General features: G+C 37.8%; 1 protein-coding gene across 4 annotated transcripts in view; it reads left to right on the top strand.

Moving 5' to 3' along the window:
• FAM3C (FAM3 metabolism regulating signaling molecule C) overlaps window positions 1-17,931 on the top strand; it is a 49,118-nt gene that overhangs the window by 8,157 nt on the left and 23,030 nt on the right. For 2 of the 4 annotated variants that reach the window (XM_023639559.2, XM_070264958.1), the window contains exons 2-3: window positions 5,148-5,202; window positions 11,613-11,717. In XM_023639559.2, coding sequence (XP_023495327.1) covers window positions 5,190-5,202; window positions 11,613-11,717 — 118 coding nt within the window. In that variant the 5' untranslated portion in view covers window positions 5,148-5,189. The remainder of the gene's footprint in view (window positions 1-5,147; window positions 5,203-11,612; window positions 11,718-17,931) is intronic. The other 2 variants (XM_070264960.1, XM_070264959.1) reach the window with 2 other exon arrangements.

Here is a 17,931-nt window from a genome sequence, read left to right as displayed (position 1 = left end):
TATGTCCTGAGATTGCTTTGGAAAACATTCTAGAGCTGAGATTTTATTCCCATCTTTGCTATAGAAGGACAGCTTCATCTATAAGAAGAGAAGAATTTTTCCCTTCCTTTTGAAGAAGGTCTATTATGTTGTTTCTTGTGGAGTCTATGCTTTTTTCATGGAGAGCAGTTGATTATGAAAATGTATAAAACACAGAATTTAGGGTTGTTTGATCTGTCCTACTTCCCTAGTAGTACTTGTAAGAGGACCAATAGGAGCCTTGTGGGAGTTGTATATCCTGCAAATAACCCTCTAAGAAATGTTAGAATATTAGGGTGTGATCAGGAAAGTTTTTATTCCTTTATTTTGAAAGTTGTTTTTTTTTACTTTAATTTTTGGTTTTTTATTCCTCCATCTCAGGTTGGCAAATTACCACCCACAAGCCTATATGGCCCACAAGCCAAAATTGGTTTTTACATTTTTAACTGTTTGGAAAAAAATTTTTTAAATCATATTTTGTAATGTGAAAGTTTTTTGAAATTCACATTTCAGTGTCCATAAATAAAGTTTTCTTATAACACAACCGGGCCCATTTGTTTACATATTGTCTGTGACTGCTTTCCAGCTACAACTGCGGAACGTAGTCGTTGCAATAGAGACTGTAGTCCACAAAGCCTAAAATATTTACCACCTGGCCCTTTTACAGACAAAGTTTGCCAACACTTGCTCTATTTTATTCGCATAACTGCAGGTATTTTTTGCAAATAATTTTTTTAGTAACATACTTTTATTTGTAAACAGAAAATCAGAGTAAGTTACCCTACCCTGGTGACCTCTAGCATCCCTTTGATTTCAGTATTCTCTCTTTAACTGCTCTGGGACTGAACATTTAATCTTGTACATTCTGATTTGGGGGGTTCGGGGAGGGTCCTGTATTAGTCTGGGTTCTCCAGGGGAACAGAATCAGTAGAAATATTGTAAGGAATTGGCTCATATGGTTGTGGAGGCTGAGAAATCCCAGGATCTGCCGTGGGCAAGCAGGAGACCCAGGAGCGCCAATGATGTAGTTCCAATCCAAGTCCAAAGGCCTAAGAGCCAGGAGAGCTGATGGCGTAAGTTTCGGTCCAAGTCTGAAGGCAGGTGAAGACTGATGTCGCAGCTCAAAGATAATAGACAGAGTGAATTCTCCCTGCTCAGCGTTTTTTGTTCTCTTCAGGCCTCCGACAGGTTGAATGATGTCCACTGACATCGGGAAGGGCACACTGCTTTACTGAAATGTTAATCTCATCCAGAATTACCGTCACAGCACACCCAGAATAATGTTTAACCAAATAGCTGGGCACTTGATGTCCCAGTCAAGTTGACACATATGATTAACTATCACTGTGCCCAAGTGTACTTTGAGTCTATCTGCTGGCTCTTTGACCTTTTTTTCTAGTCCTGGTGAAATGCCCCAGTTCACACGAATATTAGAATCATCTGAATTTCACTCAGTTGATTCATTTAAAATTGCATTTGGCCACCACTGAGTTAAAGCTGGATTGAATTGGATGATAGTTTCTTTGTATTTGTGGAGTATAATTTGTAGTATTTTTTTCTGGTTTAATTAAGTGACTGTTGTTTGTTAATATTAAATACGTCAATGGGTGTGTTTGTATGCTTCATTTTCTTGTGTCTTTTTTCTAATTCACAAGTTTAGTCATTTTGACAAACTGTCAAATCTCTGGGGTGGTTAGTTGGCAGCAGAGATTAGCAATTCCCAGAGCAATTTGCAAAAGCCAGATTCAATGGCATGGCATTTTGTCAACAAGCTTCTTAGAGTATGTCTGTGAGCTGCTGGGGTGAAAGGGAGTGGGTTGTTTGCAGTATCAGCTCCTTACTTACCCTTCATATGACCTTAGACAAATCCCTTGACCTCGTCTATAAGCCAGCGTAATACCCACTCCAAATAGAGGCCTGTTAGGAAGATTACATAAGGTAAGACTGTGTGTGAATTGCTCTGCTGTACGCATTGTTGCCTAGTTTATGTTAACTGGCAAGACCTTCCCTTCCTGGTAAAGAATTGTTTTTATGGCTTGTTTTGTTGATAGAGAACGGTATTCTTGTAATTCACTTGATGTAGGTCAAGTCCACTTCTCAAGGAAAGAATGAAAGTATCATTTGACCTGTGTTTTTATCTGTTATTCCTGAAGTTGATTGATTCTAGGATGATACCTATTTATTCAGGCCTGATTTCAACAAAACTTAACTAAATTAGACCAAAGTAGATATTGGGCTAAAGGAAATGTCTAAGTTACAAGACATTCAAAGAAATCCAGTAGGTCAATCTGAGATCCTAGTTTTAGGCTCTCTTCTTGTCTAGATTGCATACTTACTTAGTGTTTATCCAGAATAGTCTTTCATTGCCCAGGGGCGTCATGGTGGCCCTCCTTGCAGTAGACTCTCAGATGGTTGTGCAATTTACATATTAGCAACCTGATTTTGTTCAGTTATTACATTGAAGCTTGTTATTTTGATCTATGCTACACTTTTCGGTACAAATGTATTTCACAAATGTACTGTCGGGGTTTCCGTTTTTTTTGTTTTAATTGGTCCTAAAAATGTTCTCTTCCTACCACCAATATTCTAGTTTTGGTAAGTGGCTCTAATTTCTGTATCTCTACCTTTTAATGAATGTATTAAAATTATAAATTCTTTCACCTGTTGCCTCTGGATTAAAGAACTCTGAAGTTCTAGTGGAGGCCTTTTTACCCTGTTGCTGTCGGGTTCATTTTCTCTGGACCTGTTCTATCCCCACTTGAGTGTTGGAGGTTCAGCTTGAGGTTTATACCAGATTCCATTAAGTTTTTGCTTTGTTCCCACTGAGATTATATGTAATGATTTTCTTTGTTTTTAAATGTCCTCCTAAGAAGACAAATTAGGAATTAATTGGAATTAGCACACTGTGAACAGATGCTCTCAACCATATTCAATAGTCTTTCTTTATGCTGATTTACACTCTTGCATCATTAATTTGCTTCTTAAGTGACCTAACTAAAAAATGTGTTATGAGTGAGATTTGATGAGATTTTTTTTTAAGTTCAATTGACTTTTTCTTGTTTTGCAGGGAAAGATTTGCCCTAAGCTAACATCTGTCACCAGTCTTCCTCCTTTTTTCTTCCCTTTTCCCCCCAAAGCCCCAGTAGATAGTTGAGTATAGTTGTACGTTCTTCTATGTGAGCCACCACCACAGCACGGCTACTAACAGACAAGTGGTGTGGTTCCACACCTGGGAACTGAACCCAGCTGCTGAAGCAGAGCATGCTGAACTTTAACTGCCAAGCCTTCACAGCTGGCTCGAGATTTGATGAAATTTTAATTTAGAGATTTTACTAAATGTTGTTTGAGAAATTTTAATGAAAAACATTTATATTCAGCCAGACTATGCTAGTTGCTTATATTGTGGTCTTACTAGTGCTAAATTTAGAAGGAGGCTTGTTGGCAGGTACAAACGGGTGGGAGATGTATGAGGCAGTGACTGTAATTGTACAGGTGTGGCCTCAGCAGGTAATGGAAACAGTGAAATAGAACAGCAAGTGTCTGCCCAACTGCTTATCACACTTTCAGAGAAATTTTCCTAGACCACACACAGATAAGAGTGAAGTTATTTTGGAATATTAGCTGGGAGGAAAGGCATATGTGTGTCCTGAATGTAGTGTTCAGTTTTGCTGGAAGTCAAAGGAAGATTTATAACCAGTTGGGGTTTTCATTTGAAAAGCCAAGAATTTTTTTTTTTCTGTTTTAATGTGATGGTTTGTGGATACTTCAGTATTTCTTATTTGCTTTAAGTATTGTCCCAGCCTGTGGCTAAGTAGTTAGTTTGACTAGATATTTAATATTGACTTTTCCTGTTATGTGGAAGGTGTTCAGATAACTAAGAAAGGAAAAGAAATCAATAATGCTCATTTCAGTGTTAGGTTAAGTGTTGATGTTGTCTTCAGCGTAGATTGGACAGAAGCAAGGGAGTTAGCATAAGAGCATTGGTCCTTTGGGTGCTCACCACCTCCACCCCCACCCCTGCTTCTTCCCTCTTGATGGGTGAGAAAACTGGATGTCTCACTTCTTTTCAGTGTCCTTCAGGGCTGTGTCATTTGTATTTGCAGCATTCTTTGATTTACTAGATCAGATATCAAGACTGAAACATCAGTATCAAAATCCAGTCTAAAATAAAGCAATATGCATTTTTGATTAATGTAATTCATTAATCAAAATTTTCTGTTGAATTCCTTTCCTGTACAATAGGTTGAGTAGACTGTGGAAACTGTCTAGCTAAACTTGGGCATGAATTTCCTGTCACAAACTCATTTACTTGCTTTTCCATTTTCTTTTTAAAATGTCACCTATCTTGAGTTATTTCTTAGAAGGAAAACATGTACACATACACAGATTTTTTTTTCCAGCATCTCTTTCTTGTTATTAGAATAATAGCAAAGAATAATTTCTTCAGTTGGTATATAACATGCACTGTCTGTGATAATTGGTGGAATATTTAAAATTGCAATTCTATACTTCTGAATATATTCTTTTACAAACTTAAATTGAAAACCTGAAGAGGAAGAGGACCCTGGTATTAAAATAAGAAGGCTTTGCTATAAGTGCTTATCGTAGTGACACTTGAATTATGTCACACTGAAAATGAAGTGGCATCCTATATATACTGAAGATGAGGCCTGGAGCAGGAGCCAGCAGACCTAAATCCTAGCCCCATTTTTACAAATAATTTGTTCCGTTACTGGATAAGCAGCTTAACCTCTTTGGACCTCAGCTGCAGACTGAAGGTTTGGAACAAATATCAAAAGTTCCTTATAGATGTATGATCGCTGAGAATAATAGGCATTATCTTCTAGTTGCATGCTTGATGGCAGGTTTTCCCTCACTTGTTTGTTCACTTAGGGAGCTGGAGACACAGCAGTAAGATGCAACCCTCCTCTCAGGAGCCTTTATGGTCCAATGCAGGGAGCCAGGCCCGGTGCTAAGAGTATTCTCATTAAATGTTAATACTGATGGAATACTTAGAAATGTCATGACATTTACTTAATTGGTTTAATATATACACTCCAAATCAAACTCAATCTGGGAGGAGTGCTCATTCTAAACCTAATGATGTTTGCCTTTTCTTTTGATTTTAGGAGCTTATTTAATGAAAAGTGCCATAGACTGAAAAACCAGACATGAGGGTAGCAGGTAAGATATTTAATTCAGTAGAAATAATTCTGCTTTGTGTGTAACCTGTTTGTTTAGTAATGACTAAAGGAGAGAGTAAATAATCTTTCTCTGTATTGAGTGTAAAGCTGAGATATAACAAATCATTGTTATCTTCTTTTTTAAGTAGTTGCCAAATCACAAATTGGACATTTAGTGAATGTTACCTAAGTTTTTTGGAGCACTTTTATTGAAATTATTTATGCTAAATATTTTAAGTTATGGTTTTAATGTTCTTATACAGTAAGCTTATTTGCCTAATAGTATATATAAAATGTCCATATAAAGAATAATTTGGCAGCCTAGAAAGGCTGACTTTTGTTTTTGCTAGGTTCTAGCTTATTGAGAAAAATGAGTTGTAAAGTTTAAAAGCTTAACTCTTTCCTACGTATATACTTAATTAGAACTAGTGTATGTGAAGGATTCAGGAAAATGAGTTTCTGCTTAAGTGACTGTCTCCCTAGTTCAAGTTCAGTCTACATAAGTGAGGTTACGTGTAAGGACATCTGTTCTTTGGCAACATAGCGAGGAAATTGAAAAACACCGTTTCATGTTCATAGTATTAAGGCAGTTATTATAAAACGTTATAAAAAGGCAGATTCATAAGTAACTGGAGGGGCTGATGACCTCTTCCTGCCTATAGTGAAAATGGGTGACCCCTGCCCCTCCTCCAGCACAGCCGAGGCCCAGAAGAAGTGCACACTTTACATAGAAATTTCTAAGTGTATGCCCAACATAGGAGATAATTTGTAATTTCTCAAAATCAGGATGGTCTTTTGATTATCATCTTCTCACCAGCAAACAAAATATTCTTAAGAGAGCATCTCTTAGAAGTGCCTGAAGTTAAGGTGGGTGAATGAAGAATTCCTCTTGCCTCAGCCAGTTATATAGAACCAGATGCAGGTGATTATACATCGTGATTATTAAACAAAGATAAAAGAGGATTGTTCACAAATGCTTTTGTGGAAATTTGGAAATCTGGATCTCTTGGTCATGAACTTACAAAAAACGTTCTTCTTTGACTAGCTGTACAATTGTTAAAGAAGGATAGTCCCAGAAAACCGAGAGCTTGTTTGTGGTTTAAAAAAACTTATTGTAATGTCTTTTCTTAAGTCTTTGAATACAACAGGATCAACTTTATGATTATGTGTCTCCAGATGATTTTAAAAGTACATTATTTAATTAAACATGGTCATTTGAAATAATTAAAGCAAATTGCTCCATCTCACATAATTCTATGTTCATTCGAGTTGAAACTAACTTTGTCATCCGGTCCATTTCTCTGATTCGGACAGTTATTACCAAGATTAATTGACAAGTAATTATTCACTGATTGCTTATTTTATTTTTGGCACTGTTCCTAGTATGTCTCTAGGGGACTGCCTTGAATGAATGAATAAGTAAGATTAGCTGTTAGCTTATTTCTTTTAGACTAATTAATCTCTAATTTATTTATTTTTATTTTTATTTTTTTTTGAGGAAGATTAGCCCTGAGCTAACACCTGCTGCCAATCCTCCTCTTTTTGCTGAGGAGAACTGGCCCTAAGCTAACATCTGTGCCCATCTTCCTCTACTTTATATGTGGGATGACTGCCACAGCATGGCTTGCTAAACGGTGCCGTGTCCACACCCAGGATCCAATCTGGTGAACCCTGGGCCGCTGGAGCGGAACGTGTGCACTTAACCACTGTGCTACCAGGCCGGCCCCAATTTCCTCTAATTTAAAAAAATACCCAGTTGGTTTGAAATATCCTTATAGCAGTTATTCTTACAGTGAGGCATCAATGTCTAAAGTTTGTGCTTTTTGGTTTGTGAAAAATAGAGACACTCAGATTAGTGCAGTCCCTGGCTTGACGGAAGAGGGAATCTCATGGAAAGTCAAAAATGGGAACTGTGGCTTGCTGTGGTTAGGCTCCTCCAAGTCCAGAATTGGATGGTGGCCTGCTCTGGAGGAGACCCTTATAAAGGGTCTTAGAAGTTCCAGAACTCTGCATTATCTAAGCTCTGCTACTCTTCACCTGGCTGCTCCTCTCAGGGACCATCTGCTTGTTCTATTATCAGTTTCTCCATCTCTAACTTCTCTCTCCCTTAGAGCTTTTGTTTCTTCCCAGCTCCTCTGATGGCCCAGCGTGAGTGAATAGGTCTTGGTTTGACTCAGTTCTACCACTGACTAGTTATGTGACCTTAGGCAAGTGATCTAAATTCTTGGCCTTGTTTTCTTTATTTGTAAAATGAAAATAATCTTTTTTTTTCTGCTGAGGACCCACACCCCTACTGTAACACCCCAGGGTATCTCTCTGAAAAGTAAGGGAGTTGGACTCTATTCCCTCCCAGCTCTGACTTTCTGAACATCCAGTCTGCTGAGGCTGCTGTGTGAGTGCTGGAAGATCTGTGTATCGGGAAAATGGACTTCAAAACCAAGAAAGTGATTGGCGCTCTTTGAGTGTTGATGGAAGGCTGAGAGGAACATACCCTCCTTCTGCCCTTTGGTGTCTGAAGAGTTCCCTTTTTCTGTGGGAACCCGCTAACCTTCTGCTTTTCCAGTGAATACATTTGCAGCTTTAATATTGCATTCCTGAGAATTTGCTTGGTTCATTAAAAAAATGATTTATGGTGATGGGGGTTTTTGCTGCTTGGTTCCCCCATGACAGACACCTGAGTATGTGCTGTGCTGCGGCGACGATTGAGAAGGGAGCCCACTCCTCTCACAGTCACCACCCATCAAAGCCCCCTGTCTTCCTGCCCCAGATGAATTGTGCTGTAACCAAGACAGTGATGATATAATTCCAGCCAATACATTCGCCTTTAAAACCTTGATTTAATAAAGCCCACGTGGATTTGACAAACGGCTGGTGTGTAATTTTGGTTATCAGAATATATGCCCCAATAATCCAGTATATTTCTTAACCTCATATAGTTTAATGGGAGCCAGTATGAATTTCCTTGAAACCTGATATACCATAACTTGTAGCTAAACTCTGGAAATGAACTAATGTCACCTCAGGGCTACAGATTTCCCAATATCATCTGTGTTGAGCTGTTAGAAATCAAATAGTCTTCTCTTCTTGGGCGGAGTGTGGGGATGGTGGTTATCCTGAGCCTCTTGTTAGAGCTTGTTGAGTACTGTCAGTCCTTAGTGTGTGAAGGAGCACATGACGCTTGAGAGGGGTGAGGGCACCATCATGGCACACTCTTTGCCGGTCTTCCCTCAGAGAAGATTGTCTTCTCACTCTCTTTTTAAATTCAATTTATTTAAACTCAAAAAACAAACAAAAGCAGTTCACCCATTTCTCTCAACCTCCCATCCCCCACCTCTGGCAACCACCAATCTGTTCTCTGTATCAAAGAGCTTAGCTTTTTTACTTAATTTTTTTGAGAGTCCACGTGTAAGAGACATCAAACAATATTTGTCTTTCTCTGTCTGACTTATTTCACTTAGCATAGTACCCTTGAGGTCCATCTGTGTTATCATAGATGGCAAGATTTCGTTCTTTTTATGGCTGAGTAATATACACACACACAATGGAATATTCCATTAGAGTGTATATATATTCCATTCCATATATATTTCCATTCCAGTGGAATATATGTACACACACCACAATTTCTTTATCCACTAGGTTATTATAAATAATGCTGCAATGAACATGGGGTGCATATATCTTTTTGAATTAGTTTTTTTGTTTTCTTTGGATAAATACCCAGAAGTGGAATTGCTGGGTCATATGGCAGTTATATTTTTAATTTTTGAGGAACCTCCATACTGTTTTCCATAGTGGCTGTACCAGTTTACATCCCTACCAATAGTCCACAAGGGTTCCCTTTTCTCCACCTCCTTGTCCACACTTGTTATTTCTGATCTTTTTGATAATATCCATTCTAACAGGTAGTGAGGTGATATCTCATTGAGGTTTTGATTTGCATTTCCCTGATGATTAATGATGTAGAGCATCTTTTCATGTACCTGTGACCATCTGTATGTCTTCTTTAGAAAAATGTCTCTTCAGATCTTTTGCCCATTTTAAGTCAGATTTTTTTTTTGTGCTGTTGAGTTCTATGAGTTCTTTATATGTTTTGAATATTAGCCCCTTATCCGATAAATGATTTGCAAATGTTTTATCCCATTCAGTAGATTGCCTGAATGTATATATATATATTTATTAAAATAATATCTTGAAAATCTGTGCAAGTGAGATTATGCTTATAAAGCATTCAGCTCTATAGTAGGCACTAGGTAAATCGTGTATGTCTGTGTGTATTATATATGTGTATGGATGTATACATGTATGTGATATATATGTATAAAGCTTATTTAGTGTAAGTTCAGGTTTAGCTTGGTATAGAATTTACTCTAGAACTTTCATATAACCTTGATGTTTTTTTTGAGGAAGATTAGCCCTGAGCTAACTGCTGCCAATCCTCTTTTTGCTGAGGAAGACTGGCCCTGAGCTAACACCCGTGCCCATCTTCCTCTACTTTATATATGGGATGCCTGCCACAGCATGGCTTTTGCCAAGCGATGCCATGTCCACACCTGGGATCCGAACTGGGGAACCCGGGCTGTTGAGAAGCAGAACGTGCAAACTTAACCGCTGCGTCACAGGGCCGGCTCCTAACCTTGATGTTTTAATCATTTTAATATTTCAATCTTGAACAATGAAGGTTTCATATATATTTTAAGGGACAGGGAAAGGTTATCTGTAGTTGCACATGCCCATAATTTCTAGAAAATAAGATGTTAAGACTGTCATGTGATGTATAATCTTTAAGCCCTTGTCTTAAGTGGTGAAGGAGGAATATGCCACTTGTTACCGTTTGTCTATTTAGCAAACACTTGTGGAGAGTATTACTATGTATGAGGCACTCTGTTAGATCCTGTGGGGGGAAGAGTTCAAAGCCTCATGAATTTTGCACTCTTATGCACTAGAAACACTTGTAGTTGCTCTTGAAAACAGGAAGCACAGTTTTTGGAGGAGAGAAGGTAGGAAACAGAGGAAGTGTGGGGTTAATTAGTTTGGTAGTTAGGCTTCCTCGTTGCCACCTCATTTCTATATTTATAGAGTATTTCTAAATAGAAATGAGTAGCTCTGAGAAATTAGTGCTTCTCAGCATCATCAGCCTTTCTGAGCATTATTGGTTCATTTCCTTCCCTCGTCTAAGAATGTAGTCCTAATCTTTTTAGGTTTATGAAATTAGAATGAACGTAGTGCTTTCTTAATCTTCCTTACCCAATAAGTTGAGTTTTGGTAGGTTTTCAGGAGACTGTCATAAGTGAGTGTTAGAATCGAGAGCTGTACAAAGCACTGGGCTCTGCCAGGATCCCTGGACCCCAGTCCTTATGCTGCGCTAATTTACCTGTAATCTTGGGTGGTTGCCTCACTTCTGGGCTTTTGTTTCCATAAGGATAGTGAGATGACTGCTGATCTCGTCTACCTCTTTTAGATCAATATAAATTAAACTTTTGGTGAGAGAGGGGAATGGGGATTGTACAATGTTAATATTGTTCCCGAATAACTAATGAGATGACTCTAAGATCCTAAGGGTAAGAGGAAGATGTTTCTTTCCTGTCATTTTCCATTTCCTTTCCTATCTTGCCCTTTTTCTGTCTTAGATTTGCTTAGCTATAGAGAAAGAGAACAAATATGTTTCATATTAAGCAGTTAACTAGTTAAAGTTAGCTATTTGTAAGGCACTCAGAAATGGTTAAAGATATAAACAGACCTTATCATGTAGCCACATTATGAAGCATATGTGATAGGAGCCAAATTAAGTCCTCTGGGAGTTGAGAAGACCCGTCTTAAACTAGGTATTAAGTATGAGGAGGAGTACTTTTGTTCACCATCCCAGGAGCGCTTGTGTAGCTCCAGGAGAGATGTTGGTTGGTGAGAGGACAGTAGGCCTGCTACATTTCACTGGAGGACTCCTTGCTTAGTGGACATCCTGCTCTCTTGCCTTAGTATCTCCAGAAGGTCCAGCGTTTTTGCATCATCCCTGTATAGTATTGCCCTTTATATTTGAGAAGGGTTAGGAATGCATCATCCAACATACTTGGTGGTGGTGTTCCATCAGCCATCATACTTTTGTATAGTTGGCCAGCAACTGATGGCAGGTCATTCTTCTAGATGTAAAACAGACATATAACTCAAGCAGTTCCTTGGCTAGATTGCTAGTCAATCTGATAATTCTTTCATCAGGAAAATCCCTTGATGGATTGTTGGTACAATTTTTGTTTTAACTTAAGTAAAATTAAGATCCAATAGATAAAAAGTAGAAATCTATTAGTCTTAAAACATGTTTTTCTTATACACTTACATTTTGTCATTGAAATACTATATAATACAAGTTCTTTGGGCTCATAAGCTCATGCTGAGTTATTTCTGCCTTTTATCTAGGTGCTGCAAAGTTGGTGGTAGCTGTGGCAGTATTTTTACTGACATTTTATGTTATTTCTCAAGTATTTGAAATAAAAATGGATGCAAGTTTAGGAAATCTATTTGGTAAGTTTCATTTTCTTTTCCCTTTCTTTAATCTTATTTTTGCTGTGATTGTCTTTTAAATTTTTACTGGTGATCAACATTGAGTCACTCTGCTGTTCAGTCTGTCTAGAGAAGAAAATGTAATTATATTGGTAAGTGTGGTTCATTAAAATGTTCTAAAGTACACAATAGAAAGTCTTAGAATTAATTCAGTGTAAAGCATCAATCTTCTATTCAACATTTTGAATATTTAATGGGATCTGTTTTATACATGCTTAGAGACATTAATCATAGCCTTCTAAATGTGCATTCTAGAAGATATCACACCCTTGTAGAAAACTTGAAACCAAATCTAGCCCTCAGTTAGCAAGTGATTAGGAGTCATAATAATGCATTTTAAATGCCAGCCATAGAAATCCATCTTGTTTTCCTACCTTTATTTTCCTTCTGCAACATTTTTCTTTTTACCAATTTATTTAATGCTATGTTGTAAACATACTATTGTAAGCTACCTTAACTCAGTTTTTAACAGAATCTTTAAGTTAATAAAATAAGTTACCATTTGAAATGTATGGATAAGCTTTGGCTGAAGCATCATTTAAGGTATTAAAAGATTACACACGAAAGGTGAGACTAGGAAACCGAGAAACAGTATTTTGATGTAGTAGGCAGGAATTGGGTAAAACAACTTTCAGACTCTGGAATAGTCAATTTTGCTTTCCTAAATTAATATTTGGGAGGGATCCCCAGACCTAATTCACTCCCTCTCACATCTAGTTTCAAGACTCCCTCAAACTGGTGCTTCTCAAACTTTAATGTCAAAGGAGTCACCAGGGAATCTTGGTCAATGCAGATTTTGATTCAGTGTCTGGGATGGGATCTGAGACTGCGTTTCTAACAAGCTCCCAGGTGATGCTGAGGTTCCTATCCATGGACCACCTACTGAGTATCAAGGCTTTAGGCAAATCTGATATATAGTCATCAATTTCTGTATAAACATTTTCAGGTGACTTTTCTTACAATGACTACTTAAAAGCACTTCCTTGTATGGCTCTGAACTCTGCCTTTTACATTCCCAAGTAATTTCAATCCACTGATCTTCCTTCTACCTGCTGGAGCTCCCTTCAACATTAATGATCCCTCAAATAGTTAAATTGGAGGCATATTCCTTCAGGCGATCTTTTTACGAATTCCCATCTTTTTAAGTTGAGGAATTCCCCTTTCGATCATTTCTCTTAATGTACTGGTTATTCTCCTCCTGTACCACCTGTTTTTCAGCACCCATCTTAAAATGAAGTATCCAGGATCCAGCACAGAGTAGTTCCTGCAAAGTATAGTGAGACTTGACTTGCCTTCTTCTATGACTGTATACTTCTCTTACTGTAAAGGGGCCAGCCAGGTGGCCTTTGAGAAGGCAGCTGATTTCAGTTGAATGATGGGGCAGGCACGACATTGAAGGCATTGAGGGCTTGTTGAGTGTTGCTGTGGAAACCATGTGTATAATTAAGTCTTCTAAGAAAGGTTGATGGTAAGGGAAGAAGATTATGGGATGGTAGCTTGAGGCTGAAGCAAGTTCAGCATTTTTTTTCCTAAGTAATGGAGAGACTTTCACTTGTCTATCGGCCTTGGGCAAAGATTCAGTGAATGACAAATTGGTGGGAAGAGATTGAACAGACATGAAAAGATGGATCCTTGAGGGAAGGCAGGCAATAGGACCATTGATACAAATAGAATAATTACTCTGGGGAAAGATCCACTGTTTTCAGAGAGAACGATGAAGGATGAAGCCACAGTGTCCGGCCTAGTTTGCATCCAGATCTCTAGACTGGACTGTTTCTGTAAACATCACAGGGATGTCGCTACATGTGTTTCTTATCTTTGATGTCTGCCTGTCTCACCACTGCCAGAGCGATTCTCTAGAAACTCATGAACCTGTAGTACTTCCAATTATTGGACAGGAAAATCTGAACTCCCTACTTAGGCTGGCCCTCAAACCCGCCTAACCTGCCTCTGCCTTTCTCCCCTGTTCTCCACCCTCCCCACCCCATGCCTCACATTCACAGGGCCCATTGGCACTCACAAACCCTGTCCTTTCATACTTTGGTCTTTGCTCATGCTGATTCCCCACCCGGCACGTCCTTCTCATCTCCCCTTCGTCAGCTAATCCTTCTCATTTTTTTCAAACTGCGTAAATGCTCCTTCTTGAGAGAAATTGTATTTGAACCTCCCTCTTTCCTTAATAGAATGTGTTACTCCTTTTTCTGAATTGTTTGTTTTAATGCATAGTGTTAATATCTTAATTTGGCACTGATTAATTACATACTTACACGATAGAATTTATTTTCTTTTACTCTTTTTCAAGTATCCATCTCCCCTTACTGGAGAATGAATTTTCAGGGCAATAATATCTTGGAGCTTCACCCAGCATCTAGCACTAGGCCCTGTAGGTAGTATTGCCAATTGAATGGAAGATGAATGTAGGTAATTAAGAATTAGGATTTTTTTACGTGGAGAGGAAGAGTATTTCCAAAGTGGGATTCATTTAAAGCTGCATTAGTTGAAAAGCTACGGTTGTCAGCTATGAAAAACACTCAGCTACTTCAGCTAGGATAGTTGTCTTTCCTGGCTTTCATTTTGACTTTTCCTAGTTTTAGGAACCTGCAAGGTTTTACTGTGTGTCTTTAGCTGTTTGATTTAGGCATTCTGGTGGCAGATGGTTTATTTTATTGTCACAACTGAAGTAGTAGCACATGTATCCGCCAAACCTTATTAGATTCCAATCTATTGAACGGGTAAAAATTTAACTTATATGGTTAAATTTTCGCTTTTATTTCAGAATAATTGAGCAAAGATGAATATATTGTTGTCTTTACCATTCATTTAACATCTAACTTAATTTACGAAAGGGTAATAAGTTTAACTCGACATTAGGATTGTTTCTATAATAAGTATCTTAGGGAGATCCGTGAGATTTAATTATAGTTCTTTTGGTGGTAAGTTTTCCATTTTTTCAACTTTTTGATATATAAATTACTTGGTAGTTTCTATAAATTTAAATTCAGGTTGATTGTCTAGTACTGTTTTAGAAAAAATAAAGTGAACTTATTTTTGGAAAAGAAGAATGAAAAGTTTTGCCCATAATTAGTAGTTGAAATTACCAAAATAAATTGTGATATTTTTTAACACAATTTTTTACCAAAAGATTTTATTTTGAGATAACTGTAGATTCACATGGATTTGTAAGAAATAATACAGAGCGATCTTGCATACCCTTTACTCAGTTTCTCATATTGTTAACATCTTACAAAACTATATATAGTGTCCCAAGTAGGCTATCTACCTAGGTACAATCCACCATCCTTAGTCACGATTGTGATTTAACATAGCATTAGTTTTCAGTGTGGATACTTAACAACCAGTAAATGTACTGAACGCAGTTCAAATTACTTTTGCATATATTGCTGTCGTAAATACTTAATGTTCTATTGAGTTGATTTATTTTTACCCTTTCAAATTGAAACCATTGATAAATAGTATAGACATAAATAACTTGGCACATTATCAAAAACTATTTTATACTTAAAAAGTACAAAATAGTTCTGATTTCTTTAGCCTGACTTGTTGAAAGATATTCATTGATGAAACCAAATCAGAAATGTTTATTTGTTCCTTGAAGTGAAAAGTTGTATATTGAAAGAAATTGAGAATTAGAGCTGTCAAGGTAGTTTAAGGAACAAAAGTTGCACAAAGGAGGGATTTTTGTCTTCGGATGCTGTGCCTATACTCTTGGACAACATCCTGTTTTGCTTGTGTAAATTTACCCGTTTTGCCTCCAGATGTTAAAATTCTCAGAATTGCAGGCCTAGTAGAAGACTTTTGGTTTTGATGAATATTGGATAAAAATTAGTTTTCATCTGGAAAGAAAAGCCTTTCTCGAGAGTTTCTTTACCTTTGAGCATCTTCTCCCCTTACTGTTATGCAAATTAAATGGAGGTGATATTATTTGATTGAAAGCCTGATGATGAAGGGAAACTGGTTTTCCCAAAATTGTATCCCACTAAAGTTTTTTGAATTGAGTAGCATTTACTTTTTTTTTTTTCCGCATCTCTTAAGTTTTACAAGCAGATTCATTTGACCATTTTAGAGGCTCATCCCTGGTTTTCCTTCTGCCTCCATTTCCTCAGCCACACTCTTCCTCTGAGCATTGTTTGATTGTTGATGTCTCTCAGATCCTCTCCTCAGCCGTCTTCTCACTTTAAATCTTCTCTTTGGGTGGCCTCATCATTTGCTGATTTTTCCAGTTTGTATCTTCATCCCGGATCTCATTTACAATTGGCCTCTGGACTTTTCCACTTGGATTGTCTCCAAGTATCTTAAAATGAACAGATCCAACACAGAACTCATCATCCATCCCTTGCCCCATCTCCATTTCCTCACTAGATTATAAACATCTTGAGAGCAGAGATGGTGTTTTTGTTCATTGGCTCATGTGAATGAATAAATGAAGGCTTCTAAAGCCAAATGTCTGAGAGAGAGACTTGATTCCTCCCTTTGCATCCTCTCTCCCTCTCGTCCATTCCCAAGTCTCTTCAGTGATACTTCCTTAGTTGTTCTGAACCTTTCTACTTCTTTCAAACCCACGGAAACTATCTTTGTTTGGGCTGCTACCGTTTTTACCTGGATTACTTCAGCAGCGTCCCTGTCCTTGTGTACTTGTCTGAAGTCTTGAACCCTCTGCAGTTTGTCTGTACTCTTCACTCAGAAGGTTATTCCAAAAGCTCCCTATCCTGGCTCCCCATTCCTAGCAGGACTAGCAGTTTTTGTTCATGTGTTCATGAGATCTCAGACATTACTTTTTTGGGGGTGGTACCCTGTGAGTTTGGGTGCTAGAATGAGATATGGCTTTGAAAACTAGCTCTGCCAATTACTAGCTATAGCTTAGAACAAATCAAACCAGTAAACCTCTCTGTTCCCAGTTTCTTTATGTTTCAGACAGGGATGATGGTCAAATCAATAATACATGTGAAAGTACTTGACCGAGTGTCCAGCCTATGTGAATGAGCTATGTTATATTACCCCCATTCTGATCCCGCTGTCTTCCCTGTATTCTGTTACCATAAGCCAGGTATACCAAAACTCCTGATTTGAGCAATGTTCCTCTGTAAGCGTCTTAACACTTGAGCCTGATAATACGTGTTTGTTCAGGACAAAGTGAAATTGAGAATTGCTAGTCTTCATGCTGCTAATCACTGGTTGCTGATCACTCTCTGAGCTTTCGTTTTCTCATTTACAAAACTTGAAAGCATTGGACCATTGATCACCAGAATTATTTTTTCCCTTACTTTTATGACATAATTAAGGAAACTGAAAGAATGAGCCCCAGAAATCCCAACACCCTAATTTACTAACCGATCATTTTTTGTTTCTTTCAAGTCCTTGCCTATCTGACTTTAGTGGTGCATAATATTCTGAGTGTTCTATAGAGTTAACAAGCCTTCATTTACTTGATTATTCTCCTCTTTTTCAACATTTGCATATTATTTTTCTTTTAAGTTTCTGTTCTTCCATTTGAGTACTGGACTTACAGGAAATTCCCAGTTATCTAAAATAGTACAGAACTAAAAACTATTTATAGTCAAACAGCTGGCAAACATTTATGACACTGAATGCTTATTAGCTAAATCAGGAAATGGCTGTCCCCCATACTATTGATGACCTGAATTGTAGTCTCCTGATTACAATTCAGATGTTAATGCTTTTAGAAAGCTCTAAGTGTAGATGGCCAGATTGAGATCTACTGCATTCAAGTTAAAGTGGATCAGAACGGTCTGGCTTCCTTGAACTGAAAAATTACAAAACTCCTAGTAATGACCTTAATGTTTTAATTACACCCAATACATTTCTATTTTAGAGAAGTTAAAGCTCCTGACCACCACCCCACCATCCCGCTTGTGCCCCACATCCATCTGGTGTCATGTCCCATTCCCGTTTCCGTGCTGCCCCTGGTCCCCCCAATCCCCATAGCCTAACTACTAAGAAAGGTTTATGTATGTTCTTCGGGGTTTTATATGCATACGTACACAACAGCATACAGCAGCAACAACTTTTAAACACCCTATTATTCGCCAAATATATATTTAAAGGCATTTAAAGGTAAGTGGTAGAGTAACTTTCTGAATGAGATTTAGATTTATAATAACTAAAAATAAAAACAAAAGGTAAATATAAAATATTC

The sequence above is a fragment of the Equus caballus genome, chromosome 4 (assembly GCF_041296265.1).
Source record: "Equus caballus isolate H_3958 breed thoroughbred chromosome 4, TB-T2T, whole genome shotgun sequence".
In the NCBI taxonomy this organism is placed as follows: Eukaryota; Metazoa; Chordata; class Mammalia; order Perissodactyla; family Equidae; genus Equus; species Equus caballus.
The sequence above is the reverse complement of the archived record's forward strand: the minus strand, read 5'-3'. Positions and strand labels throughout refer to the sequence as shown.